The following is a 27,456-nucleotide window of genomic DNA, read 5'->3' on the forward strand; positions in this document are numbered from 1 at the left end:
GAAAAGATATAATAAAATATTTACAAAAATGTGAGGGGTGTACTCACTTTTGTGAGATACTGTGTGTATATATGTATATATATATATATATATATATATATATATATATATATATATATATATATATATATATATATATATATATACATACATACGTGTGTATGTATTATATATATATATATATCTATCTATATAATTACATATATCTATCTATCTATATAAAAAAATATATATATATATATATATATATGTGTATATATATATATACAAAATACCATCAGATATATCTAGAAAAATACATTTATGAATAAATAGAACATATTCTTCTTTGTGAACAACATTCGAATGTGAAAGATTCTTGTTTCCATGTCGGGTTAGCATGCTTGAAAATATGTAATTGGATTTGTGTGTGAGTAGAGTGTTGGAATGGTTGTGTGAACATCCTTTTTATTTTATAAAACTACTTTTATTTATTATAAAAATAAAAGGAACAACATAAATATAGAACATTTAAAAACACAGTTACAATGGAGATCTTAACACCACTAATGATAAAGTTGTGTGTGGCACAGTACCATTGGGTCATAACAGGGTGCCAAAGTCCCTAAATTTCTAACTGCACTTAATTCAAGTAACAGAGTTTATCAGGTGAGTGGTATTGATGTCCCCCTACAAAGTGGGGAGTAATACTGCCGTTTCAGAGTACTATTAATCACGTTTGGATAGACCTCTGGATATAGTGGGGTATACGGGTACCTCCTTCTTACTATAAGCACCAGGGTTACGTATGATAATGGGAGTGATTATCAATGCATACAGGTATAAGTACCACCCGGCTAAGGACTATTTCAATTTTTATATAACTGAGAAATAATCGCTATATCTCAATATCTCATCAATGCTGGCAAAAAATCCAGTGGTCAGTAGTAGGGTGATCACTGAGTTCAGTAAGAACCCTGGGCGATTGTTACTAGTGTGTTATAACAACCGGGCTAAAGTGGGGCCCGGTAATTGAAAATTGATTTTCAAGGTCTAGTAAGTAATCAGCCAGAATGCTAGGATGCATATGATTTAAAAAAATACTGGTATTAATTATACTGGCACAGGTAATAAGGTTGGACTGAAATAAATGGAATTACAGTCCTAATTGTGCTTGTATTGCCAGTGTTATCCTTTTAGTTTTTTTTGCTAAACGTTACAGAAGATCCTACTGTCAGGATTGTTGGCAAAGTACGTAATGGATCTTAGTATGATTCTGTATTACGGGACCCCCCTCTAAGTGTGTCGGGTATTAAAACAACACGATTTTTAAGGACTGTAGAAAGACGAGATGGAAACCCTTAGTTTCCAGGTACGTAACAAAAACGTGTGTATGTGTATGTATATATGTGTATGTGTGTGTGTGTATATATATATATATATATATATATATGTGTGTATCGGTATGTTTCACATGTAATTTAGCAACCTACTAGTTCTATGTTGCCCAATGGTTATCTACATTAAGTAGTAGTATATACTGTACTCGATATTAGAGCTGGGAGATCCCATATAAATATGGGTAACAAGTACTTATTATGAAACAGCAATTGAGTATTATGTTCCCAATAGGTAGGGACATTGAGTATTAGTTAGTGGCTATACCACTTGTTAGCCAATTACCTTGTGTATTAAGTCCTATTACATATAAGGCAAAGACATTGCTATGTATCGATAGATAATTTAGGACCCAAAAATTACTGCAAGCAATTAAGCTAGACTGTCTACGACAACACCAATTGTCAGCCATCAACAAAGTTAAGATAACTGTAAACGTAAAATAGCCACTAAGTAAGTATTGAGGTTGTCAGGGTAATCATTACTGCAAGTTAAAAAACGGAGACGATTAAGTCCCTACTCCCCCTAACATGTTTCACAAAGAGCTTTTTCAAAGGTGGGGCGGCCGCCTCAACTAAGGATTTATATAGGCCGAGCAAGGTAGTATGTCATACTTCAGACAGTGCGTAATTGGAGGAATATACTACTGTCTCCTGATAGGACAGCTACAGGGGCGCAGCTGTCCAATCATGCTGTAGAGGGTGTGAAGTAATTTGAAGTTGCCAAGTAACCAGCCCGTAAACAAATGTGCTACATCTGAGATGTAATACAGAGATCAAAGGTTACAATCATAATACATTCCAAGAGTGTTAGATTCACCCCCCCCCCCCCCACACACACACACTTTTTTTGCTCCATTGACTTCTATGGGAGAAGACATTAATGTGCAAGCAAAAATCATTTTACTTTCAACTTGCAATACGAGCGCAACCTGCCGCACGCAAAAAGCTTACTTCTAGCACAGTTAACTCTTAAGCTGGAGCGTTAAATAGAGCTCCACTTATAATCTGGCCCAAAATGTTTAATTTATAATCACTTTCATCATTTATTTTGCCTATTTTTCCTCAAAAATTATATTGTTTCTACTCTCCATAGAGAAGCTGCAGTGCATTGCATTGACACCTATACATGCTGTACTGTAATTGGTACATATGAGCAGAATTTTGTTTATAACTGTCCCTAATTGGCAACAGCCATGAAGTAAGATGAAGAGAAGAATGTGTTCTAGGCATGGAAAGCATGTGTATTTTCTAGCAATATGCCAGCTCTGAATGCTTTTAAAACATTTATTTTGCATACAAAAGTTTTGTAAGGCAGTGAATAATTTCTAATGTATAAATAAAAAATGTACATTTCTCCTGTTAAGTGTGGTCAGTCCACGGGTCATCATTACTTCTGGGATATTATCTCCTCCCCTACAGGAAGTGCAAGAGGATTCACCCAGCAGAGCTGCTATATAGCTCCTCCCCTCTACGTCACCTCCAGTCATTCTCTTGCACCCAACGAATAGATAGGATGTGTGAGAGGACTGTGGTGATTTAATTAGTTTATTACCTTCAATCAAAAGTTTGTTATTTTATAATAGCACCGGAGTGTGTTATTCATTCTCTGGTAGAATTTGAAGAAGAATCTACCTGAGTTTTTCTATGATTTTAGCCGGAGTAGTTAAGATCATATTGCTGTTTCTCGGCCATCTGAGGAGAGGTAAACTTCAGATCAGGGGACAGCGGGCAGATTAATCTGCAAAGAGGTATGTAGCAGTTTGTTATTTTCTGACATGGAATTGATGAGAAAATCCTGCCATACCGTTATAATGTAAACTCAGCCTTAAATGCAGTAGATGTAGCTGGTATCAGGCTGTCATGTATGTATATTTTACACTTCAGTATTTTGGGGAATGGTACTTCACTGGATTTATACTGTATGCATAGACTTAACCTAATTTGCAGGGACTTGCAATAGGTTTTAAATAACAATTAATTTATTGAGGTTAAACGTTTTTTTGCTGGCATGTAAAAACGTTTATTTCTCTGAGGTACTGGGTGAAAAAATGTTTTGGGCACTATTTTTTCCACTTGGCAATAGTTTTGTTTAATTTAAAGCAGTTCACTGATCTCTCTCACTGTTATGTGTGAGGGGGAGGGGCCATTTTTGGCGCTTTTACTACGCATCAAAAAACTCAGTCAGAGGTTCATTTTCTTCCTGCATGATCCGGTTCATCTCTACAGAACTCAGGGATCTTCAAAGCCTTTTTTGAGGGAGGTAATCATCACAGCAGAGCTGTGAAGAGTGTAGTTGACTGTGATAAAAAACGTTTATTTGTGTATTTTTTCTGCTGCCAGGGTTAGTTATCCTTTGCTAATGGGAACAATCCTTTGCTAAAATTGTATATTTCTTACAAAGATTTGATGCTATAACTTAATTATTTTCAACTGTCATAATTTTTTCTGTGCTTCTTATAGGCACAGCTCGTTTTCATATAATTGTAAATTACTTGAAAAAGCATTTCCAAGTTGCTAGTTAATTGCTAGTGTGTTAAACATGTCTGATTCAGAGGAAGATACATGTGTTATATGTGCTAATGCCAAAGTGGAGCCCAATAGAAATTTATGTACTTTAAATAAAAGTCAATCTGTACAAATTGAACATATTTCACCAGACAACGAGGGGAGAGTTATGCCGACTAACTCGCCTCACGTGTCAGTACCTGCATCTCCCGCTCGGGAGGTGCGTGATATTGTAGCGCCGAGTACATCTGGGCGGCCATTTCAAATCACATTACAGGATATGGCTACTGTTATGACTGAAGTTTTGGCTAAATTACCAGAACTTAGAGGCAAGCGTGATCACTCTGGGGTGAGAACAGAGTGCGCTGATAATATTAGGGCCATGTCAGACACTGCGTCACAGGCGGCAGAACATGAGGACGGAGAACTTCATTCTGTGGGTGACGGTTCTGATCCAAACAGATTGGATTCAGATATTTCAAATTTTAAATTTAAGCTGGAAAACCTCCGTGTATTACTAGGGGAGGTGTTAGCGGCTCTGAATGATTGTAACACAGTTGCAATACCAGAGAAAATGTGTAGGTTGGATAAATATTTTGCGGTACTGGCGAGTACTGATGTTTTTCCTATACCTAAGAGACTTACTGAAATTGTTACTAAGGAGTGGGATAGGCCCGGTGTGCCGTTCTCACCTCCTCCGATATTTAGAAAAATGTTTCCAATAGACGCCACCACACGGGACTTATGGCAAACGGTCCCTAAGGTGGAGGGAGCAGTTTCTACTTTGGCTAAGCGTACCACTATCCCGGTGGAGGATAGCTGTGCCTTTTCAGATCCAATGGATACAAAATTAGAGGGTTACCTTAAGAAAATGTTTGTTCAACAAGGTTTTATATTGCAACCTCTTGCATGTATTGCGCCTGTCACGGCTGCAGCAGCATTTTGGTTTGAGTCTCTGGAAGAGACACTTGAATCATCTACACTAGATGAGATTACACTCAAACTTAGAACCCTTAAGTTAGCTAACTCATTTATTTCAGATGCCGTAGTACATTTAACTAAACTTACGGCTAAGAATTCCGGATTTGCCATTCAGGCACGCTAGAGAGTCTAATTTTTGTTCCTTTCGTAATTTTAAAACAGGAACAGCATCAACTTCCTCTGCACCAAAACAGGAAGGAGCTGTTGCTCGCTACAGACAAGGCTGGAAACCTAACCAGTCCTGGAACAAGGGCAAGCAGGCCAGGAAACCTGCTGCTGCCCCTAAGACAGCATGAATCGAGGGCCCCCGATCCGGGACCGGATCTAGTAGGGGGCAGACTTTCTCTCTTCGCCCAGGCTTGGGCAAGAGATGTTCAGGATCCCTGGGCGTTAGAGATCATATCTCAGGGATACCTTCTGGACTTCAAATCCTCTCCCCCAAGAGGGAGATTTCATCTGTCAAGGTTGTCAACAAACCAAATAAAGAAAGAAGCGTTCCTACGCTGCGTACAAGATCTTTTATTAATGGGAGTGATCCATCCAGTTCCGCGGTCGGAACAAGGACAAGGGTTTTACTCAAATCTGTTTGTAGTTCCCAAAAAAGAGGGAACTTTCAGGCCAATCTTGGATTTAAAGATCCTAAACAAATTCCTAAGAGTTCCATCGTTCAAGATGGAAACGATTCGAACAATTTTGCCCATGATCCAAGAGGGTCAGTACATGACCACAGTGGATTTAAAGGATGCTTACCTTCACATACCGATTCACAGAAATCATTACCGGTATCTAAGGTTTGCCTTTCTAGACAGGCATTACCAATTTGTAGCTCTTCCATTCGGATTGGCTACAGCTCCAAGAATCTTCACAAAGGTTCTGGGTACTCTTCTGGCGGTACTAAGACCGCGAGGAATTTCGGTAGCTCCGTACCTAGACGACATTCTGATACAAGCTTCAAGCTTTCAAACTGCCAAGTCTCATACAGAGTTAGTACTGGCATTTCTAAGGTCGCATGGATGGAAGGTGAACGAAAAGAAGAGTTCTCTCTTTCCACTCACAAGAGTTCCCTTCTTGGGGACTCTGATAGATTCTGTAGAAATGAAGATTTACCTGACAGAAGACAGGTTAACAAAGCTTCAAAAATGCATGCCGGGTCCTTCATTCCATTCAACACCCGTCAGTAGCTCAATGCATGGAGGTGATCGGCTTAATGGTAGCGGCAATGGACATAGTACCTTTTGCACGCCTACATCTCAGACCGCTGCAATTGTGCATGCTAAGTCAGTGGAATGGGGATTATTCAGATTTGTCCCCCACTCTGAATCTGAATCAAGAGACCAGAAATTCTCTTCTATGGTGGCTTTATCGGCCACACCTGTCCAGGGGAATGCCATTCAGCAGGCCAGACTGGACAAATGTAACAACAGACGCCAGCCTTCTAGGTTGGGGTGCTGTCTGGAATTCTCGGAAGGCTCAGGGACTATGGAATCAGGAGGAGAGTCTCCTTCCAATAAACATTCGGGAATTGAGAGCAGTTCTCAATGCCCTTCTGGCTTGGCCCCAGTTAACAACTCGGGGGTTCATCAGGTTTCAGTCGGACAACATCACGACTGTAGCTTACATCAACCATCAGGGAGGGACAAGAAGCTCCCTAGCAATGATGGAAGTATCAAAGATAATTCGCTGGGCAGAGTCTCACTCTTGCCACCTGTCTGCAATCCACATCCCGGGAGTGGAGAACTGGGAGGCGGATTTCTTAAGTCGTCAGACTTTTCATCCGGGGGATTGGGAACTTCATCCGGAGGTCTTTGCCCAGATACTTCGACGTTGGGGCAAACCAGAGATAGATCTCATGGCGTCTCGTCAGAACGCCAAGCTTCCTCGCTACGGGTCCAGATCCAGGGATCCGGGAGCGGTTCTGATAGATGCTTTGACAGCACCTTGGACCTTCGGGATGGCTTATGTGTTTCCACCCTTCCCGATGCTTCCTCGATTGATTGCCAGAATCAAACAGGAGAGAGCATCAGTGATTCTAATAGCACCTGCATGGCCACGCAGGACTTGGTATGCAGATCTAGTGGACATGTCATCCTGTCCGCCTTGGTCTCTACCTCTGAAACAGGACCTTCTGATCCAGGGTCCATTCAAACATCAAAATCTAACTTCTCTGAAGCTGACTGCTTGGAAATTGAACGCTTGATTTTATCAAAACGTGGTTTTTCTGAGCCAGTTATTGATACCTTAATACAGGCTAGGAAGCCTGTTACCAGAAGGATTTACCATAAAATATGGCGTAAATACTTATATTGGTGCGAATCCAAGAGTTACTCATGGAGTAAGGTTAGGATTCCAAGGATATTGTCTTTTCTACAAGAAGGTTTAGAAAAGGGGTTATCTGCTAGTTCTTTAAAGGGACAGATTTCAGCTCTGTCCATTCTTTTACACAAACGTCTGTCAGAAGTTCCGGACGTTCAAGCTTTTTGTCAGGCTTTAGCTAGGATCAAGCCTGTGTTTAAAACTGTTGCTCCGCCATGGAGTTTGAACTTAGTTCTTAATGTTTTACAGGATGTTCCGTTTGAACCCCTTCATTCCATTGATATCAAGTTGTTATCTTGGAAAGTTCTGTTTTTAATGGCTATTTCCTCGGCTCGAAGAGTTTCTGAGTTATCTGCCTTACATTGTGATTCTCCTTATCTGATTTTTCATTCAGACAAGGTAGTTCTGCGTACTAAACCTGGGTTCCTACCTAAGGTGGTCACTAACAGGAATATCAATCAAGAGATTGTGGTTCCATCTTTGTGTCCTAATCCTTCCTCGAAGAAGGAACGTCTGCTACACAATCTAGATGTAGTCCGTGCCCTGAAATTTTATCTACAGGCAACTAAGGATTTTCGTCAAACGTCTTCCCTGTTTGTCGTTTATTCTGGTCAGAGGAGAGGTCAAAAAGCTTCGGCTACCTCTCTCTCTTTTTGGCTTCGTAGCATAATACGATTAGCCTATGAGACTGCTGGACAGCAGCCTCCTGAAAGAATTACAGCTCATTCTACTAGAGCTGTGGCTTCCACTTGGGCCTTTAAGAATGAGGCTTCTGTTGAACAGATTTGCAAGGCTGCAACTTGGTCTTCTCTTCATACTTTTTCCAAATTTTACAAATTTGACACTTTTGCTTCTTCGGAGGCTGTTTTTGGGAGAAAGGTTCTTCAGGCAGTGGTTCCCTCCGTATAAAGAGCCTGCCTGTCCCTCCCGTCATCCGTGTACTTTTGCTTTGGTATTGGTATCCCAGAAGTAATGATGACCCGTGGACTGACCACACTTAACAGGAGAAAACAAAATTTATGCTTACCTGATAAATTCATTTCTCCTGTAGTGTGGTCAGTCCACGGCCCGCCCTATTTTTTATGGCAGGCTTAAAAATTTTTTGGATTATACTCCAGTCACCACTACACCCTTGGGCTTCTCCTTTCTCGTTGGTCCTTTGGTCGAATGACTGGAGGTGACGTAGAGGGGAGGAGCTATATAGCAGCTCTGCTGGGTGAATCCTCTTGCACTTCCTGTAGGGGAGGAGATAATATCCCAGAAGTAATGATGACCCGTGGACTGACCACACTACAGGAGAAATGAATTTATCAGGTAAGCATAAATTTTGTTTCTTCTGTTATGTGTGATCAGTCCACGGGTCATCATTACTTCTGGGATATAACTCCTCCCCAACAGGAAATGCAAGAGGATTCACCCAGCAGAGCTGCATATAGCTCCTCCCCTCTACGTCACTCCCAGTCATTCTCTTGCACCCAACGACTAGATAGGATGTGTGAGAGGACTATGGTGATTATACTTAGTTTTTATAACTTCAATCAAAAGTTTGTTATTTTACAATAGCACCGGAGCGTGTTATTGCCTCTCTGGCAGAGTTTGAAGAAGAATCTACCAGAGTTTTTTCTATGATTTTAACCGGAGTAGTTAAGATCATATTGCTGTTTCTCGGCCATCTGAGGGAGGTAAAAGCTTCAGATCAGGGGACAGCGGGCAGATGAATCTGCATTGAGGTATGTAGCAGTTTTTATTTTCTGAATGGAATTGATGAGAAAATCCTGCCATACCGTTATAATGACATGTATGTATACTCTACACTTCAGTATTCTGGGGATGGTACTTCACTGGAATTACTCTGTAAAAAATACATTAGACCTTTTAATAGGTATTTATTATGTTAAACGTTTTTGCTGGAATGTAGAATCGTTTGCATTTTCTGAGGTACTGAGTGAATAAATGTTTGGGCATTATTTTTCCACTTGGCAGTTGCTTGTTTTAATTGTGACAGTTTCGTTTCTCTCTCACTGCTGTGTGTGAGGGGGAGGGGCCGTTTTTGGCGCTCTTTGCTACGCATCAAAAATTTCCAGTCAGTTACTCTTGTATTTCCTGCATGATCCGGTTCATCTCTAACAGAACTCAGGGGTCTTCAAACTTCTTTGAAGGGAGGTAGATTCTCTCAGCAGAGCTGTGAGACTTATATATTGACTGTGATTAAAAACGTTGCTCTGTTATTTTTACGTTTCAAATTTAATTATTTTTACTTTACTAATGGGAACAAACCTCTGCTAAAGGTTGTGTTGTTTTCAAGGATTGATGCTATAACAGTTTTTCAGTTCATTATTTCAACTGTCATTTAATCGTTTAGTGCTTCTTTGAGGCACAGTACGTTTTTGTTAAATAAGATTGTAACCAAGTTGCAAGTTTATTTGCTAGTGTGTTAAACATGTCTGATTCAGAGGAAGATACCTGTGTCATTTGTTCCAATGCCAAGGTGGAGCCCAATAGAAATTTATGTACTAACTGTATTGATGCTACTTTAAATAAAAGCCAATCTGTACAAATTGAACAAATTTCACCAAACAGCGAGGGGAGAGTTATGCCGACTAACTCGCCTCACGTGTCAGTACCTGCATCTCCCGCCCGGGAGGTGCGTGATATTGTGACGCCTAGTACATCTGGGCGGCCATTACAGATAACATTACAAGATATGGCTACTGTTATGACTGAAGTTTTGGCTAAATTACCAGAACTAAGGGGCAAGCGTGATCACTCTGGGGTGAGAACAGAGTGCGCTGATAATACTAGAGCCATGTCTGATACTGCGTCACAGCTTGCAGAGCATGAGGACGGAGAGCTTCATTCTGTGGGTGACGGTTCTGATCCAAACAGATTGGATTCAGATATTTCAAATTTTAAATTTAAATTGGAGAACCTCCGTGTATTACTAGGGGAGGTTTTAGCGGCTCTTAATGATTGTAACACTGTTGCAATACCAGTGAAATTGTGTAGGTTGGATAAATACTTTGCGGTACCGGCGAGTACTGACGTTTTTCCTATACCTAAGAGACTAACTGAAATTGTTACTAAGGAGTGGGATAGACCCGGTGTGCCGTTCTCACCCCCTCCAATATTTAGAAAAATGTTTCCAATAGACGCCACCACACGGGACTTATGGCAAACGGTCCCTAAGGTGGAGGGAGCAGTTTCTACTTTAGCTAAGCGTACCACTATCCCGGTGGAGGATAGCTGTGCTTTTTCAGATCCAATGGATAAAAAATTAGAGGGTTACCTTAAGAAAATGTTTGTTCAACAAGGTTTTATATTGCAACCCCTTGCATGCATCGCGCCGATTACGGCTGCGGCAGCATTTTGGATGGAGTCTCTGGAAGAGAACCTTAGTTCAGCTACGCTGGACGACATTACGGACAGGCTTAGAGTCCTTAAACTAGCTAATTCATTCATTTCGGAGGCCGTAGTACATTTAACCAAACTTACGGCTAAGAACTCAGGATTCGCCATTCAGGCACGTAGGGCGCTGTGGCTAAAATCCTGGTCAGCTGATGTAACTTCTAAGTCCAAATTACTTAATATACCTTTCAAAGGGCAAACTTTATTTGGGCCCGGTTTGAAAGAAATTATCGCTGACATTACAGGAGGTAAGGGCCACGCCCTGCCTCAAGACAAAGCCAAAGCTAAGGCTAGACAGTCTAATTTTCGTCCCTTTCGGAATTTCAAAGCAGGAGCAGCACCAACTTCCACTGCACCAAAACAGGAAGGAGCCGTTGCTCGTTACAGACAAGGCTGGAAACCTAACCAGTCCTGGAACAAGGGCAAGCAGGCCAGGAAACCTGCTGCTGCCCCTAAGACAGCATGAATCGAGGGCCCCCGATCCGGGACCGGATCTAGTGGGGGGCAGACTCTCTCTCTTCGCCCAGGCTTGGGCAAGAGATGTTCAGGATCCCTGGGCGCTAGAGATCATATCTCAGGGATACCTTCTAGACTTCAAATTCTCTCCCCCAAGAGGGAGATTTCATCTGTCAAGGTTGTCAACAAACCAGATAAAGAAAGAAGCGTTTCTACGCTGTGTACAAGATCTGTTATTAATGGGAGTGATCCATCCGGTTCCGCGGTCGGAACAAGGACAAGGGTTTTACTCAAACCTGTTTGTGGTTCCCAAAAAAGAGGGAACTTTCAGGCCAATCTTGGATTTAAAGATCCTAAACAAATTCCTAAGAGTTCCATCGTTCAAAATGGAAACTATTAGGACAATCTTACCCATGATCCAAAAGGGTCAGTACATGACCACAGTGGATTTAAAGGATGCTTACCTTCACATACCGATTCACAAAGATCATTACCGGTATCTAAGGTTTGCCTTCTTAGACAGGCATTACCAGTTTGTAGCTCTTCCATTCGGATTGGCTACGGCTCCAAGAATCTTCACAAAGGTTCTGGGTGCTCTTCTGGCGGTACTAAGACCGCGAGGAATTTCGGTAGCTCCGTACCTAGACGACATTCTGATACAAGCTTCAAGCTTGCAAACTGCCAAGTCTCATACAGAGTTAGTTCTGGCATTTCTAAGGTCGCATGGATGGAAAGTGAACGAAAAGAAGAGTTCTCTCTTTCCTCTCACAAGAGTTCCATTCTTGGGGACTCTTATAGATTCTGTAGAAATGAAGATTTATCTGACAGAAGACAGATTAACAAAGCTTCTAAATGCATGCCGTGTCCTTCATTCCATTCAACTCCCGTCAGTAGCTCAATGCATGGAGGTGATCGGCTTAATGGTAGCAGCAATGGACATAGTACCCTTTGCACGTCTACATCTCAGACCGCTGTAATTGTGCATGCTGAGTCAGTGGAATGGGGATTACTCAGACTTGTCCCCTACTCTGAATCTGGATCAAGAGACCAGAAACTCTCTTCTATGGTGGCTTTCTCGGCCACATCTGTCCAGGGGGATGCCATTCAGCAGGCCGGACTGGACAATTGTAACAACAGACGCCAGCCTACTAGGTTGGGGCGCTGTCTGGAATTCTCTGAAGGCTCAGGGACAATGGAATCAGGAGGAAAGTCTCCTACCAATAAACATTCTGGAATTGAGAGCAGTTCTCAATGCCCTTCTGGCTTGGCCCCAGTTAAAAACTCGGGGGTTCATCAGGTTTCAGTCGGACAACATCACGACTGTAGCTTACATCAACCATCAAGGAGGGACAAGAAGCTCCCTAGCAATGATGGAAGTATCAAAGATAATTCGCTGGGCAGAGTCTCACTCTTGCCACCTGTCAGCAATCCACATCCCGGGAGTGGAGAACTGGGAGGCGGATTTCTTGAGTCGCCAGACTTTTCATCCGGGGGAGTGGGAACTTCATCCGGAGGTCTTTGCCCAAATACTTCGACGTTGGGGCAAACCAGAGATAGATCTCATGGCGTCTCGCCAGAACGCCAAACTTCCTCGCTACGGGTCCAGATCCAGGGATCCGGGAGCGGTTCTGATAGATGCTTTGACAGCACCTTGGAACTTCGGGATGGCTTATGTGTTTCCACCCTTCCCGCTGCTTCCTCGATTGATTGCCAAAATCAAACAGGAGAGAGCATCAGTGATTCTAATAGCGCCTGCATGGCCACGCAGGACTTGTAGGTATGCAGATCTAGTGGACATGTCATCCTGTCCGCCTTGGTCTCTACCTCTGAGACAGGACCTTCTGATACAGGGTCCATTCAAACATCAAAATCTAACTTCTCTGAAGCTGACTGCTTGGAAATTGAACGCTTGATTTTATCAAAACGTGGTTTTTCTGAGTCGGTTATTGATACCCTGATACAGGCTAGGAAGCCTGTTACCAGAAGGATTTACCATAAGATATGGCGTAAATTCCTATACTGGTGCGAATCCAAAGGTTACTCCTGGAGTAAGGTTAGGATTCCTAGGATATTGTCCTTTCTACAAGAAGGTTTAGAAAAGGGTTTATCGGCTAGTTCATTAAAGGGACAGATCTCAGCTCTGTCCATCTTGTTGCACAGGCGTCTGTCAGAAAATCCAGACGTCCAGGCTTTTTGTCAGGCTTTAGCTAGAATCAAGCCTGTGTTTAAAACTGTTGCTCCGCCATGGAGTTTAAACCTTGTTCTTAACGTTCTACAAGGAGTTCCGTTTGAACCCCTTCATTCCATTGATATAAAGTTGTTATCTTGGAAAGTGTTATTTTTAATGGCTATTTCTTCGGCTCGGAGAGTCTCTGAGTTATCAGCTTTACATTGTGATTCTCCTTATTTGATTTTTCATTCAGATAAGGTAGTTCTGCGTACTAAACCTGGGTTCTTACCTAAGGTAGTCACTAACAGGAACATCAATCAAGAGATCGTGGTTCCTTCCCTGTGCCCGAATCCTTCTTCAAAGAAGGAACGTCTTCTACACAATCTGGATGTAGTTCGTGCCCTCAAGTTCTACTTGCAGGCAACTAAGGATTTTCGACAAACGTCTTCCCTGTTTGTCGTGTACTCTGGTCAGAGGAGAGGTCATAAGGCTTCGGCTACCTCTCTCTCCTTCTGGCTTCGTAGCATAATTCGTTTAGCCTATGAGACTGCTGGACAGCAGCCTCCTGAAAGAATTACAGCTCATTCTACTAGAGCTGTGGCTTCCACTTGGGCCTTTAAGAATGAGGCCTCTGTTGAACAGATTTGCAAGGCTGCAACTTGGTCTTCGCTCCATACTTTTTCAAAATTTTACAAATTTGACACTTTTGCTTCTTCGGAGGCTATTTTTGGGAGAAAGGTTCTTCAGGCAGTGGTTCCTTCTGTATAATGAGCCTGCCTAGCCCTCCCGTCATCCGTGTACTTTTGCTTTGGTATTGGTATCCCAGAAGTAATGATGACCCGTGGACTGATCACACATAACAGAAGAAAACATAATTTATGCTTACCTGATAAATTCCTTTCTTCTGTTGTGTGATCAGTCCACGGCCCGCCCTGTTTTTTTAAGGCAGGTAAATATTTTTTAAATTATACTCCAGTCACCACTTCACCCTTGGTTTCTCCTTTCTCGTTGATTCTTGGTCGAATGACTGGGAGTGACGTAGAGGGGAGGAGCTATATGCAGCTCTGCTGGGTGAATCCTCTTGCATTTCCTGTTGGGGAGGAGTTATATCCCAGAAGTAATGATGACCCGTGGACTGATCACACAACAGAAGAAAGGAATTTATCAGGTAAGCATAAATTATGTTTTTCCCTTTAATTACACAAAAAGAGGACAAAATAAAGATTGATAGTATGTTTACTGTTCCTTGAATTAAGTTGAAACATTGCATCTTGTAAACTTTTGATACAATAAAGTGTGTGCTACTGAAAAAAATACTATCAGTGTATCAAGTGTGTGTGACCTCCAGAAAATCAGACCTCTTTCTAACTATTGTCTGTTTTAAAAAACAAAAAAACCTAAACGCTTAAAACTAATATCTGTTGTTTTGTTATTTTCTTAATGGGACATTATGATTCAGATAGAACATGCAGTTTTCAGAGACTTTTAGATTTGACTTCTAATATTTATACTTTGTTTTCTTGGTGTCCTTTGTGAAAAACATATGTAGAGTTGCTAGCTGATAACTGGTGGCTACACGCATGGTATTCTTTGTTGAAAAGAAACTACTGGGTGCAATCTACAGTAAATAAACTGATGCAACTACTTTCATATGTAATTAATCCTGTGGTCTTAAGTAGCTGGTGATTAGTGGCAACACACATTTGTCTCTTGTCATTGGCTTAAAAGATGTGCTTACCTGGGTCTCAGTAGTGCAGGGGTTAAACAGAGGGGGTGATCCAAATTCTTTAGAGAAGTTTAATGATTTTTCACCAGTAATGTTTAAGGGGATTTTTGTTGATCGTATGAAAAAGGGCACTGCAGACTTCACAAGTCTAACCTTGCCACTCTGTCCTAACTGGCATCAGAGGAGGATCAAATATGATCCTGTAAAACTATGCAACTTTTGGTAGATGGGCCTTTGGCTTTTTTCCAAAACTGTTACGGCAAACAAATTATTATTATTCAGATAGCTGTCACACTCTGCTGATAAATGATTTTCTTGCAAGACTGTAGTGTTTATACCCGTTAAAGGGATACTGAACCTACATTTTTTTTTTCTTTCGTGATTCGGATAGAGCATGCAATTTTAAGCAACTTTCTAATTTACTACTATTACTTTTTCTTCGCTCTCTTGCTATCTTTATTTAAAAAGCAGGAATGTAAAGCTTAGGAGCCGGCCCATTTTATGTTGAGCACCCTGGATTGCGCTTGCTTATTGGTGACTACATTCAGCCAACCAATAAGGAAGCGTAACCCAGATTCTAAACTAAAAATGAGCCTGCTCATAAGCTTTATACATTGCTGCTCTTTAAATAAAGATAACAAGAGAACAAAGAAAAATTGATAATAGTAAATTAGAAAGTTGCTTAAAATTGCGTGCGCTATCTGACTCATGAAATAAATTTTCTCTTAAGTGTATCCAGTCCACGGATCATCCATTACTTATGGGATATTCTCCTTCCCAACAGGAAGTTGCAAGAGGATCACCCACAGCAGAGCTGCTATATAGCTCCTCCCCTCACTGCCATATCCAGTCATTCTCTTGCAACCCTCAACAAAGATGGAGGTCGTAAGAGGAGAGTGGTGTTTTATACTTAGTTTATTTCTTCAATCAAAAGTTTGTTATTTTTAAATGGTACCGGAGTGTGCTTTTTATCTCAGGCAGTATTTAGAAGAAGAATCTGCCTGCATTTTCTATGATCTTAGCAGAAGTAACTAAGATCCATGGCTGTTCTCACATATTCTGAGGAGTGAGGTAACTTCAGAGAGGGAATGGCGTGCAGGTTTTCCTGCAATAAGGTATGTGCAGTTTATATTTTTCTAGGGATGGAATTTGCTAGAAAATGCTGCTTATACCGGATTAATGTAAGTAAAGCCTTAAATGCAGTGATAGCTACTGGTATCAGGCTTATTAATAGAGATGCATACTCTTATAAAAATGTAATATAAAACGTTTGCTGGCATGTTAATCGTTTTTATATATGTTTGGTGACAAAACTTATTGGGGCCTAGTTTTTTTCCACATGGCTGTTTTGATTTCTGCCTAGAGACAGTTTCCTGAAGCTTTCCACTGTTGCAATATGAGTGGGAAGGGCCTATTTTAGTGCTTTTCTGTGCAGATAAAAATACTGACAGAGACATTCAGCTTCTTCCTGCATGATCCAGGACATCTCTGAAGGGCTCAAAAGGCTTCAAAGTCCTGTTTGAGGAGGGTAACAATCACAGTAGACTGTGGCAGTTGTTGTGACTGTGTTTAAAAAACGTTTTTGTCATTTATTATTCTGTTTTTGTTATTAAGGGGTTAATCATCCATTTGCAAGTGGGTGCAATGCTCTGCTGACTTGTTACATACACTGTAAAAATTTTGTTAGTGTAACTGCCTTTTTTCACTGTTATTTCAAATTTTGTCAATTTGTTTCTCTTAAAGGCACAGTAACGTTTTTTATATTGCTTGTTAACTTGCTTTAAAGTGTTTTCCAAGCTTGCTAGTCTCATTGCTAGTCTGTACAAACATGTCTGAAACAGAGGATACTTGTTCATTATGTTTAAAAGCCATGGTGGAGCCCCATAGGAGAATGTGTACTAAATGTATTGATTTCACCTTAAACAGTAAAGAATATCAATCAAGAGATTGTTGTTCCGTCATTGTGTCCTAATCCTTCTTCAAAGAAGGAACGTCTTTTTTACATAATCTGGACGTAGTCCGTGCCTTGAAGTTTTACTTGCAAGCTACTAAAGATTTTCGTCAAACATCTTCCCTGTTTGTCGTTTATTCTGGACAGAGGAGAGGTCAAAAAGCTTCGGTAACCTCTCTTTCCTTTTGGCTTCGGAGTATTATATGCCTAGCCTATGAGACTGCTGGACAGCAGCCCCCTGAAAGAATTACAGCTCATTCTACTAGAGCTGTGGCTTCCACCTGGGCCTTTAAAAATGAGGCCTCTGTTGAACAGATTTGCAAGGCCGCGACTTGGTCTTCGCTTCACACTTTTTCAAAATTTTACAAATTTGATACTTTTGCTTCTTCGGAGGCTGTTTTTGGGGGAGAGGTTCTTCAGGCAGTGGTTCCTTCCGCTTAATCCCTGCCTTGTCCCTCCCATCATCCGTGTACTTTAGCTTTGGTATTGGTATCCCATAAGTAATGGATGATCCGTGGACTGGATACACTTAACAAGAGAAAACATAATTTATGCTTACCTGATAAATTTATTTCTCTTGTAGTGTATCCAGTCCACGGCCCGCCATGTCATTTTAAGGCAGGTCTAAAATTTAATTAAACTACAGTCACCACTGCACCCTATGGTTTCTTCTTTCTCTGTTTGTTTCGGTCGAATGACTGGATATGGCAGTTAGGGGAGGAGCTATATAGCAGCTCTGCTGTGGGTGATCCTCTTGCAACTTCCTGTTGGGAAGGAGAATATCCCATAAGTAATGGATGATCCGTGGACTGGATACACTACAATAGAAATAAATTTATCAGGTAAGCATAAATTATGTTTTTTTAATGTAGTGTCCCCTTGAGGACGAAAAAGGATTAGTGGGAATATTAGAGACCAAAAAAAAAAAAAAGTAAAAATGGGCAGGGGTTACCGACTAGAAGGTTACTGATCTTCCCTAGATATGTTGCTATAGATTAATTCATCCAATGTCCGATGCTCAGGAAGCTGCATCAGGGTGTGATAATGACAGGCACAAGATGTGCAGTGCAGTTGGTAAGAAGCAAAGACCAGTATAGGGCAGTTAGTAGAGATCATATGCAGAAATAAATGGAAAGAGATCATGACCAGGGCAGTATATGTGATAGAGATAATCAGGTACGTGTTTATGTATAGGCCAGCTAGATCCATGACTAGGGTGGTAATATGATGGTCAGTGTTCTCCACAGAACAGAAGTAGCCTGCAGGGGGAAGTGTAATATTTCCTAATGTTTTATCATTTTCAGCTGAATAAAAGAACAATTTAATTGCATAATTTAACATAAATGTATTTAAAGTGATGTTAACTCTCCCCTTTTTTAAAAACAGATCCGGAATGTTATTGATATTTTAGATGGAGTTTAATTCATCCGTTGTAATGAAGATACACTCTAACTTAATTTTTAATAGATATAAAATTCAAATACCCCTCTTTCTGTGAGCCTAACGGTTTGAATTGTTGTTTAATCAGTGCTTTAGTTACAACAAAAGTGCCATATGGGGAGAGAGATGATTAGACAAGAATTAAAACATTTCGCTCACAGAAAAATTGACTTTTGAAGTGGGCGGCGGAGCTTGGGGTATTTGAATTTTAAGTTATAGGGCTAGATTTATCAAGCTGAGGCGGAGAGGGGCGCATATACACACCCCTGTCCACCGCAGCTCGCCTCTGGCAGGGCAAATTTCCCCGGAGGAATTTACCATTGCACACAAGCGCTATTTTGTGCTTGCGTGCAATCCCGCCCCCTGCCCGCGCACAGCTAATCGCGCGCGGGCAGGAGCTGTCAATCTCCCCGGTCAGACTAGACCGCTGAGATTGAATTTCGCCACCTTAGAGGTGGCAAAGAGGTTAGGAAAGCAGCGGTCTGATGACTGCTGCTTGTTAAATACGGCGAGCAGGTTCTCTTGTGAGAACCTGCAGCCGCAGGGGCTCAAAGGCTGGTGAAACCCTTTGATAAATTGACCCCATAGTGTATCTTTGTTACAACTGGTGAATGAGACTCCATCTAAAATATCACTAACATTTCGGGTTATGTTTTTAAAAAGGGTAGAGTTTACCATCACTTTAATGATTATTTGTGCAATAAAAAATTTAAATTTCCTTCCATTAGGCTGGGAGAGTCCACAACTTCATTCCTTACTGTTGGGAAATACAACACCTGGCCACCAGGAGGAGGCAAAGACACCCCAGCCAAAGGCTTAAATATCCCTCCCACGCCCCCCCCCCCCCCGTCATTCTTTGCCTTTCATCGCTATTGGAGGTGGCAGAAAGGTGCCAGATTTGTATAGTCCTGTATGGGTATGATCCCTTTGAGAGAGGACTGGAGTTTTATGTTATCATGTCAACCTCTCCGTGAGAGCATTGATGAAAGTTAGAGTCTGGAGGTGCAGGGAAAGTTTTTTTCTGCAAAGCCATCCAGACTATCGCTAACAGCTTATGAGCAATCAGTGTTGACAAGATTCACTGCTTGCTGCTACACACTCAAGTCCATGTCAGAAGCGCTGCTGCAAGACTGTCACACTTGAGAGGCTGTGCCTGTTCCACAGCATGGATCCTGGAGGGTAAGACCGTTTTTTATATATATATACAATTTAAAACGCTATACAGGGTCACAGTGTGGCTCCTTTATACCTCGATAGGATCAAGGGTTAATATCTCCTTCAGGGAGATTATTTGAACAGTTTGGGGATTTATATCTGCTTAATGTGAGGATGCTGTGTGTTTTTGGCTTGGAACAAACTGGTTTCACTTTCGTTTTTGAAGTGTTGAGCAGCTCATAATAGCTTGGCACCCTTTTGCATAGCAGAGGAAGTCCTGTCTTACGTACCACATGACCGGGTGCGGTCTCTTTCATTTCCTAAGATCCTGCTGCAGACATCACTCCTGAGGAGTGTTTTCACAGTTAGCTGTCTGGGTCTAGGAGGTGGTGAATGCCCCAGCCATTGGGAGTATTAAGGTGCCGTTTTTAATAAAAGCGTTTTTTTGATTGTCCTTCTGTGGGTATATACAAAGCTATGGAGGACTCTGATACTACATTAGAAGGTTCCGTTCCTTCTGTACTGATTAAAAATTCCTGTTTATATTGTAAGGAGACTGGGGTTTGCCCGCCTGCTCAATTTTGTTCCATTTGCCTAAACACTGTTCTAAAGAAGGGAGACAAGCCTACTAATACTCATAGCACTATTAGCCCTTCTGAGCCGTCAACTTCTCAGGAATCTGGGTCCCGAGAACGAGAAATTACTACCTTCTCTACATTACCCGCTCCACATGCAGTTCCTCTGGGCTCAACTAATCCTCCATTTGGAGGGGGCCTTTTTCCAGCTGACTTTACCACACAGTTGCAATCGGCGGTGTCTGGGGCCCTGAGTGTCTTACCTCACACTAACAAACGCAAGAGAAAGGTTAAACATAGTTCTCCTAGGTAAATATTTGTCGGATTTAGCTACTATATCCCAGCTATCCGAGCAGGAGTTAACCTCTGTAGCTTCAGAGGGTGAACTTTCTGAGTTGGAGACTTCAGTTACTAAACCTCCATTAGCTGAGAAACCCTCTGTTAGATTTAAAATTGAGTATCTGGTTTTTTATTTAAGGAGGTTCTGTCTACTCTAGAGGTTCCAGAGGCTACACTCCCTGAGGAACCTAAGATCCCTAAATTAGACTGGGTTTATGAAGATAACCCCAATTAAGATGGCGAACATTATTAGTAACGAATGGGAAAGAGTAGGAACTTTTTTCCCCTTCGTCTACTTTTAAAAAATTATTCCCGGTCCCTGACTCTCAATTAGATTTGTGGGACTCCATCCCGAAGGTGGATGGTGCTATCTCCACACTGGCTAAGCATACTACTATCCCTCTGGAGGATAGTTATTCGTTTAGAGAGCCTATGGATAAGTAAATGGAAACTTTTCTGAGGAAGATGTTTCAACATACAGGTTTTTTATTTCAGTACCTTTTATATTGGATACTCATTAGGTATAAGTGTAGCCGCTGTGAGATTGTTTGTTTAGCCCGAGGAAAGAGTGCTGTGCCACAGAGAAACGTGTTGCTGTTGTTTTAACTTTTATTAAAACTTTTAACCACTTGTCATCTCGCTGCTGCATCTTCTTTACCCTGGATATCACCACACTGATTGCCATTTGCCTACTTTTGAGTGCTGGGTACCATTGTTAACCTTTGCCTGACACTCCTTGCAGCTCCCAGTGACTATCTCTGGACTCCCTCTGGTGGTACGAGGATATCCCCTGTTCCAGGTGTGCCTAGGAGTCTGCTGGACGACTTATTGGTTCCGGCCTGCCTGTATAGCACAATTGTGCTGACCATCACGTGAGTAGGATTTACTTAGTCTATATATCTACCATTGATCTATCAGCTTGATTTGCACTTCCAGTTCATAGCTCTTCCGTTTGACTTAGCTACTGCTCCAAGGATATTTACAAAGGCTCTGGGGGCTCTTCTAGCCATTGCCAGAACACAAGGTATTGCAGTAGTGCCTTACCTGGACGATATCTTGGTATATGCACCATCCTTTCGTCCCTTCTCAGTCTTCTTCGATCACATGGATGGAAGACAAACTTGGAAAAGAGTTCTCTTACTCCAAGTACAAGGGTGAATTTCCTGGAAACTTTAATAGACTATTCCTCACAGATTAGAGACGTTGCAAGCTAACTTCTGCATGTCTTGCGCTCCAGGCTTCCTCGAGACCCTCAGTGTATGGAGGTAATCGGACTCATGGTGTCCTGCATGGACATCATTCCTTTTGCCAGATTCCATCTCAGACCCTTGCAACTATGCATGCTGAGACAATGGAACGGCGACCATTCAGATCTGTCTCAACAGATTGTGCTGGACAACCTATTGAGAGACTCGCTCTTCTGGTGGATCTCCAGATCATCTGTCCCAAAGCACGTGCTTTTTGAGACCGTCCTGGGAGCTTGTGACTACGGACACAAGTTTTTCCGGCTGGGGTATTTGGGGTGTTAAGAAGGCACAAGGTCTGTGAACTCAGGAGGAGTCTTCCCTTCCGATCAATATTTTGGAACTCCTGGCAATCTTCAATGCCTTGAAAGCTTTGGCCCCTTCTGGGTTCATCCCAGTTTATCAGATTCCAATCAGACAATATAACCAAGGGGTAACGAGAAGTTCCTTGGCGATAAGAGAAGTATCTCAGATACTAGAGTGGGCGGAGACTCATAATTGTACGCTGTCAGCGATCCACATTCCAGGTGTGGTCAACTGGGAAGCGGACTTCCTCAGCAGGCAGTCCTTTCACCCAGGTGAATGGTCTCTTCACCCCGAGGTGTTTGCAGAGATATGCAGCGAGTGGGGAACGCCGGAGATAGATCTCATGGCATTCCGCCTCAATACCAAGCTACCCAGGTACGGGTCGAGGTCGAAAGATCCTCAGGCGGAATTGATGCCCTATCAGTACCATGGAGGTTCAGTCTCATATATCTTTTTCCTCCATTACGCTTCTCCCTCGTGTGGTGGCTCGCATCAAGCAGGAGCGAGCATCTGTTATTCTGATTGCTCCATCGTGGCCGCGAAGGACATGGTTTGCGGATCTGGTGGGGATGTCCTCATCTCCTCAGTGGAGGTTACCTTGTCGCAGAGATCTGCTGATACAGGGTCCCTTGGTTCATCAAAATCTAGATTCTCTGAGGCTGACAACATGGAGATTGAATGCTTAGTCTTAGCCAAAAGAGGGTTCTCTGAGAGTGTTATCGACACTCTGGTTCAAGCTCATTAGCCAGTTACTTGTCGTATCTACCATAAAGTGTGGAGGACTTGCTTGTACTGGTGTGAAGAGCGTGGCTTTTCCTGGCATAAGGTTAAGGTTGCCAGAATTTTTAGCTTTTCTCCAGGATGGACTGGAAAAGCGTCTATCTGCTAGTACCCTGAAAGGACAGATATCTGCCCTGTCGGCGTAACTGCACAAAAGATTGGCTGAGCTTCCGTTTGGGCAGCCCTTTTGTTAAGGCTCTGGCTAGGATCAGACCTGTGTTTAGATCTGGGGCTCCGTCTTGGAGCCTTCATCTTGTTCTTAGTGTTTTGCAGCAGGCTCTGTTTGAGCCTATGAATACTGTTGACATTAAATTATCTTGGAAGGTTCTTTTTTTTTTTTTTTTTTTTTTTTTTTTTTTTTGGCTATTGCCTCTAAACTAGGGTTCCTCCCTAAGGTGGTGTTGAATCGCAACATTAATTAAGAAATTGATGTTCCTTCCTTGTGTCCTAATCCATCTTCAGAAAAGGAACATTTTGCTTCACAATCTCTAGATGAAGTTCTATCTTCAGGCTACTAAGGAATTCAGACAATCTTCCTCTTTGTTTGTTATCTATGCGGGGAAGCGTAAGGGGCAGAAGGCTACTACTACTCTATCTTTCTGGTTGAGGAGTGTCATCCGCTTAGCTTATGAGACACAGTCTCCTGAGAGGATAATGGCTTATTGCACTAGAGCAGTGGCTTCCTCTTGGGCTTTTAAGAACGAAGCCTCAATGGATCAGATTTGTAAGGCAGCTACCTGGTCCTCCTTACACACTTTTTCTAAATTTTACAAGTTTGATGTGTTTGTTTCGGCTGAAGCAGCTTTCGGGAGAAAATTTTGCAGGCTGTGGTGCCCTCAGAATAGGGTCTGCCTCTTGTTTCTGTTCCCTCCTGTTATTCATTCAGTGTCCTCTGGAGCTTGGGTATAGTTTTCCTAAAAGTAAGGAATGAAGTTGTGGACTCTCCCTGCCTTATAGATGGAAAACATAATTTATGCTTACCAAATAAATTCCTTTCCTTCCTGGCAGGGAGAGTCCACAACCCCCTCCATATTATTTTTTTTTTATGGATGGCTACCTTTTTATATTATTTCTTCTGGCACCTTTTATACCCTGATGTTTCTCCTACTTTTCCTTGTTCCCTTGGCAGAATGATTGGGGGATAGGGGAAGTGGGAGGGATATTTAAGCTTTTGGCTGGGGTTTCTTTGCCTCCTTCTGGTGGCTAGGTGTTGTATTTCCCAACAGTAAGGATTGAAGTTGTAGACTCTCCCTGCCAGGAAGGAAAGGAATTTGTCTGGTAAGCATAAATTATGTTTATGAATACTGACTAATTTTAGCATAATATTGGCTAAACTTTTAGCCAGGCGGTCAGTAAAATCAGCCGGATGGTGCACCCGCTAAAAAGGTCCTGGGGAGAACACTATGGTACATCATTTATCTATTACTGATTCTTGTCACCTTTTTATCTCTCCGATTCTCCCTTTTTTGGTTGTTCTCATATTTTTGGTCTGTAATGTGTTAGCAAGGTATTAGGTATACTAAAGGGTACAAGGGAAGAGGTATAGCTAAAAATAAGCAGTCTAAAGCTTATATTCTAGCAAACAGGTTCCAGGTCACCGTAGATCAAATGCCACGAATACAAAGTCTATGATGGTTTAAAGGGACAGTCAAGTCCAAAATAAACTTTCATGATTCAAATAGGGTATGTAATGTTAAACAACTTTCCAATTTACTTTTAGCACCAATTTTGCTTTGTTCTCTTGGTATTCTTAATTGAAAGCTAAACCTAGGTAGGCTCATGTGCTAATTTCTTAGACCTTTTAGGCTGCCTCTAATCTGAATGCATTTTGACAATTTTTCACCACTAGGGGGCATTAGTTCATGTGTGTCATATAGATAACATTGAGCTCACTCACGTAACATTACCTAGGAGTCAACACTGATTGGCTAAAATGCAAGTCTGTCAAAAGAACTGAAATAAGGGGGCAGTCTGCAGAGGCTTAGATACAAGGCAATCGCAAAGGTAAAACGTGTATTATTATAACTGTGTTGGTTATGCAAAACTGGGGAATGGGTAATAAAGGGATTATCTATCTTTTTAAACAACAAAAATTCTGGTGTTGACTGTCCCTTTAAGGAAAAACAAGTAACGCTTATATTGCTTTGGGTTACTTTGCACAGTTCACCACCCCACAATCAATTCTTTCACAATATAGCCTTATAACAGAGTCCAGTATTAAAGACTGAAAAATGTGCAATTCTTCTAAACAGTGCAGCACTTTCTATTTATAACCTTCAGGTCACTGATTTTCTATGCAACAAAACTTTTATGTCTTTTTTTGGAATAAATGTGTGACATAAAATGTGGTCTTTTCACAGCCTTTCACTTCCTTTGAAATACATTTTTCTTACTAAATGTACTGTGTGTTGTCCTGGGATAGGAAAGTCAAAATTTTACTTGCATGATTCAGGTAAATGTTAAGACCATTCACATCTGTTATCAGATTTACTTTGTTCTTTTGGTATTCTTTGTTGAAAATAAAATGTGCTTATCCTCAGCAGCAAGGCACTACTGGGAGCTACCTGTTGATTAGTGGCAACACACATTTGTTTCTTGTCATTGGCTCATCAGATGTGATCAGCTAGCTTCCAGTAGTGCATTGCTGCTTTGGAGCTTGCTTAAACAATGTATTTAACCGCTTTACAGGGATTAAACGTATACCGCATTTTATTATTACGCTATTGCTTGCACATAAAATATTAGAGCATTTTTCTGGTACGTTTAATCCCTTTTTGTATTGACTGTGTTTCTTTGTAATTTCAGGTTTTAACCTTGAAACCCCACCATGTCCTTGAAGCCAAGAGTTGTAGATTTTGATGAAACATGGAACAAACTTTTAACGACAATCAAAGCTGTTGTCATGTTGGATTATGTTGAAAGAGCGACGTGGAATGACCGCTTCTCGTATCCTTTTCCAGGGCGGTTCCGGTGAAAGAAAATAAATAAATAGAATTGCTTTCTCTACTGTGTGCACTAATCATTTATGAAGATATAATAATATAGCACACGCAAATATTGTCACTTAATTTTAGCAGTAACATGCTGATAGTAATTTAAAGGGACGTTCTGTAAAGTTTTTGTTAAAATGCGGCAAATTAGAACAGTGGGCACTTTCATTTGCATCTAGCCCTAACAGACCAGGGATACACTACTGGCGACTCTTGAAAGCACTGCAATAATTGAAATGATCTGCTATCTGTCTTTAAGCCAACACAATAAATATATATGTTTCTTCAGTTCTGCTTACATTGCATTTATAGTATGGCTTAACAAATGTGTTCAAAAGCTGGAAGCAGGTCAAACATTTAGGCACTACAATGTTCCCATTATAATAGTGTGTATATATGTTTGGCAGCAGTTAGATTACCGATATAAGGTTTTGATTTCCAGAAACACATACACAGCATTGTATTAACCACCTGACTACCATAGACACACATGGGGGAAAAAAAGGGGCTACATCTCTGCCATATAACACATTTTGCATCACTGATTTATTCCCTTTATTACCAGATATGTACATGGAGCAGTGACTTACCTGTATGCAGTGCGGTTGCCTTGCACCTAAGAGTTGTATTTGAATTGCACTTGGCATTATGGAAATTCTTATCATGCCTATAACAAGTCAGTGTGATGCCAGTGGCTGCTGGGAGAAGATGTGATTGGGCAGTACAGTGGTAGGAAAACTGACCACAACAGATATTCTTTCTGTATGTGTTAATAATTTTGTAAGCGACACAGTCCTATTTGAAATCCAATCAGAAATAGCTCTATATTTTAGTAAGGGGCATTTTTTTTTTAAATTTATTTTTCCTTCAAAAGAACATAAAAGTGTAAATATTCATAGATTTGGTGCTTGCTTGTGTCCTAGTGAGACGTCATTTAACTTCAACAAGTCTTTGTTCTACAACATTATTTAAGTGAAGGAAGTTAATCGTCTATAAGAACAATCTATAACAGCATTTACCGGCTCATTATTACATCTTTTGTGAACAGAAGTCACTAACATGAATAAATACCTCCGTGTACTGTCCTTAACCCATAACCAGGGATATATATGCACTGTGTGTTGCTTATCCAGAGCCTCTTGGAGAAAGGCTGTATACAGAGACAAAAATATTTTTGGAAAATCATGTCCAACAGTTAAACAAGGTAAGATATTTATTTTTCTCCAACATAGGTGTGTCCGGTCCACGGCGTCATCCTTACTTGTGGGATATTCTCTTCCCCAACAGGAAATGGCAAAGAGCCCAGCAAAGCTGGTCACATGATCCCTCCTAGGCTCCGCCTTCCCCAGTCATTCTCTTTGCCGTTGTACAGGCAACATCTCCACGGAGATGGCTTAGAGTTTTTTGGTGTTTAAATGTAGTTTTTATTCTTCAATCAAGAGTTTGTTATTTTAAAATAGTGCTGGTATGTACTATTTACTCTGAAACAGGAAAGAGATGAAGATTTCTGTTTGTAAGAGGAAAATGATTTTAGCAACCGTTACTAAAATCGATGGCTGTTTCCACACAGGACTGTTGAGAGGAATTAACTTCAGTTGGGGGAAACAGTGAGCAGACTTTTGCTGCTTGAGGTATGACACATTTCTAACAAGACTCGGTAATGCTGGAAGCTGTCATTTTCCCTATGGGAACCGGTAAGCCATTTTCTTAGTTTAAGTAAAAGAATAAAGGGCTTCATTAG

At 41.3% G+C, this 27,456-nt stretch overlaps 1 protein-coding gene across 1 annotated transcript in view; it reads left to right on the forward strand.

Annotated features, from left to right (window-relative positions):
* CUL2 (cullin 2) overlaps nt 1–27,456 on the forward strand; it is a 284,056-nt gene that overhangs the window by 32,612 nt on the left and 223,988 nt on the right. Inside the window, exons 2-3 of the mRNA XM_053713847.1 lie at nt 25,531–25,671; nt 26,817–26,919. Coding sequence (XP_053569822.1) covers nt 25,553–25,671; nt 26,817–26,919 — 222 coding nt within the window. The 5' untranslated portion in view covers nt 25,531–25,552. The remainder of the gene's footprint in view (nt 1–25,530; nt 25,672–26,816; nt 26,920–27,456) is intronic.

This window comes from Bombina bombina, chromosome 5 (genome assembly GCF_027579735.1).
Source record: "Bombina bombina isolate aBomBom1 chromosome 5, aBomBom1.pri, whole genome shotgun sequence".
NCBI classification, from domain to species: Eukaryota; Metazoa; Chordata; class Amphibia; order Anura; family Bombinatoridae; genus Bombina; species Bombina bombina.